This window comes from Emiliania huxleyi (assembly GCF_000372725.1).
Source record: "Emiliania huxleyi CCMP1516 unplaced genomic scaffold EMIHUscaffold_2625, whole genome shotgun sequence".
NCBI classification, from domain to species: domain Eukaryota; phylum Haptophyta; order Isochrysidales; family Noelaerhabdaceae; genus Emiliania; species Emiliania huxleyi.
This window is the reverse complement of record NW_005200067.1, coordinates 1-2,409: the sequence shown is the minus strand read 5'-3', so window position 1 is coordinate 2,409 and position 2,409 is coordinate 1. Positions and strand designations below refer to the sequence as shown.

The 2,409-nt window shown below is 75.3% G+C and overlaps 1 protein-coding gene across 1 annotated transcript; it reads left to right on the top strand.

Moving 5' to 3' along the window:
* Positions 1-2,352, top strand: EMIHUDRAFT_123584 (hypothetical protein; the record flags this gene model as incomplete). The annotated part of the gene is made up of 4 exons (XM_005777281.1): positions 1-1,348; positions 1,428-1,566; positions 1,836-1,849; positions 2,023-2,352. Coding segments are annotated over 4 exons (1,831 nt in total), but the record flags the coding sequence as incomplete, so codon positions are not given.
* Positions 2,353-2,409: the final 57 nt, after the last annotated feature.

The following is a 2,409-nucleotide window of genomic DNA, read 5'->3' as shown; positions in this document are numbered from 1 at the left end:
GCCTCCGCCGACGCCGCCGCCGTCTACGCCGCCCTCGCCTCCTCCGCCGTCGCCGCCGCCGTCGCCGCCGCCCTCGCCTCCTCCGCCGACGCCGCCGCCGTCTCCGCCGCCCTCGCCTCCTCCGCCGTCGCCGCCGCCGTCGCCGCCGCCCTCGCCTCCTCCGCCGTCGCCACCGCCGTCGCCGCCGCCCTCGCCTCCTCCGCCGACGCCGCCGCCGTCTACGCCGCCCTCGCCTCCTCCGCCGTCGCCGCCGCCGTCTCCGCCGCCCTCGCCTCCTCCGCCGTCGCCGTCGCCGCCGCCGCCGACGCCGCCGCCGTCTATGCCGCCCTCGCCTCCTCCGCCGTCGCCGCCGCCGTCTCCGCCGCCCTCGCCTCCTCCGCCGTCGCCGTCGCCGCCGCCGCCGCCGCCGCCCTCGCCTCCTCCGCCGACGCCGCCGCCGTCTACGCCGCCCTCGCCTCCTCCGCCGACGCCGCCGCCGTCTACGCCGCCCTCGCCTCCTCCGCCGTCGCCGCCGCCCTCGCCGCCGCCCTCGCCTCCTCCGCCGACGCCGCCGCCGTCTACGCCGCCCTCGCCTCCTCTGCCGTCGCCGCCGCCGTCTCCGCCGCCCTCGCCTCCTCCGCCGTCGCCGTCGCCGCCGCCGCCGCCGCCGCCCTCGCCTCCTCCGCCGACGCCGCCGCCGTCTACGCCGCCCTCGCCTCCTCTGCCGTCGCCGCCGCCGTCTACGCCGCCCTCGCCTCCTCCGCCGTCGCCGCCGCCGTCGCCGCCGCCCTCGCCTCCTCCGCCGACGCCGCCGCCGTCTACGCCGCCCTCGCCTCCTCCGCCGTCGCCGCCGCCGTCGCCGCCGCCCTCGCCTCCTCCGCCGTCGCCGCCGCCGTCTCCGCCGCCCTCGCCTCCTCCGCCGTCGCCGCCGCCGTCGCCGCCGCCCTCGCCTCCTCCGCCGTCGCCGCCGCCGTCTCCGCCGCCCTCGCCTCCTCCGCCGTCGCCGCCGCCGTCGCCGCCGCCCTCGCCTCCTCCGCCGTCGCCGCCGCCGTCTCCGCCGCCCTCGCCTCCTCCGCCGTCGCCGCCGCCCTCTCCGCCGCCCTCGCCTCCTCCGCCGTCGCCGCCGCCGTCTCCGCCGCCCTCGCCTCCTCCGCCGTCGCCGCCGCCGTCTCCGCCGCCCTCGCCTCCTCCGCCGTCGCCGCCGCCGTCGCCGCCGCCCTCGCCTTCTCCGCCGTCGCCGCCGCCGTCGCCGCCTCCACCGGTTCCGCCGCCGCCCACTCCGCCGCCGCCCGGCTCTCCGCCTGCGCCAGCGCCCCCTCCTTCACCATGCCCAACTGCGTACGAGCCGCCGACCGAATCGTGCCTGGAGGTCATGAACCCTCGCACAGCCATGAACGGAGCATGGTGGATGGCCGACATGTCGGGAGTCACGAGTTTTGGAGCCGCAGGCGACCTGCCGCCATGCTGCGACCGCATCCTGCAGTGCGCTGTGCATTACACGACGGAGTACGTCAACAACGGCGATTACACCACCCTCGGGCCCGGCTGCGACGCGTACGTCAACAACGGCGATTACGTGCGCGACCTGTGCCCTCGAACATGCAGCTGATCATTTACCACCTTCAACCTGGTTTGTGGAGCTCCCACACCTGTTCTGACAGAGACCTGGCCGTTCTGACAGCGCGTTCTGACAGCGTTCTGATAGTGTTCTGACAACGTTCTGACAGCGTTCTGACAGCGCAAAATCCTCCCCTCTCTTCACAGCTCAGGGACCGAGCCACGGACGGACGGACTCACTCAACACACACACAGACACACGCACACAGTCTCAGTCACACACAGCACACCCTCCCAAGGCGACACTCTCACGGTGAGGCGTAGGCCCTGTTCTGACACAAACTTAGTCCCCGTTCTGACACAAACTTCTGAGCCCGCACCCACCGCCCGCGCGCGCCCAAGAGAAAAATTCGCGCGTGCGTGCGCGCGCCGCCGCCGCCCCGCGACTGACGGCAGCGCCCACGCGCGTGGCCTCCCTCGCCACAGACGCGTCCGGCGGCATCTGGAATTGCGCCTCGTGGGCGGGCTTCGACTGCACCCTCGCGGCGTCGCACTGGGGCTACACGATGGGCCAGGCGGAGGAGCTGCTCCGCGAGTGCCCCGTGACGTGCGATGTGTGCCCGGCGACGGCGCCGGCGACGACGGCGGACACGGAGACGATGGCGGCCAAGGAGGCGGCGCTCGTCGCCGCGAGCGCCGCCCACCGCGCGAGCGTCATCGCGGGCCTGCACGGCATGCACGAGAAGACGAAGGCGCGCGGCGCGCGGCTGTACCTGATGGCGAAGAACAAGGCGATGCAGCAGGCGACCAATTCATGTGGTTTTGCCAACACTTGTTGTCCGGGGCAGGATCACAGTTGTCAGCCAGCGGGAG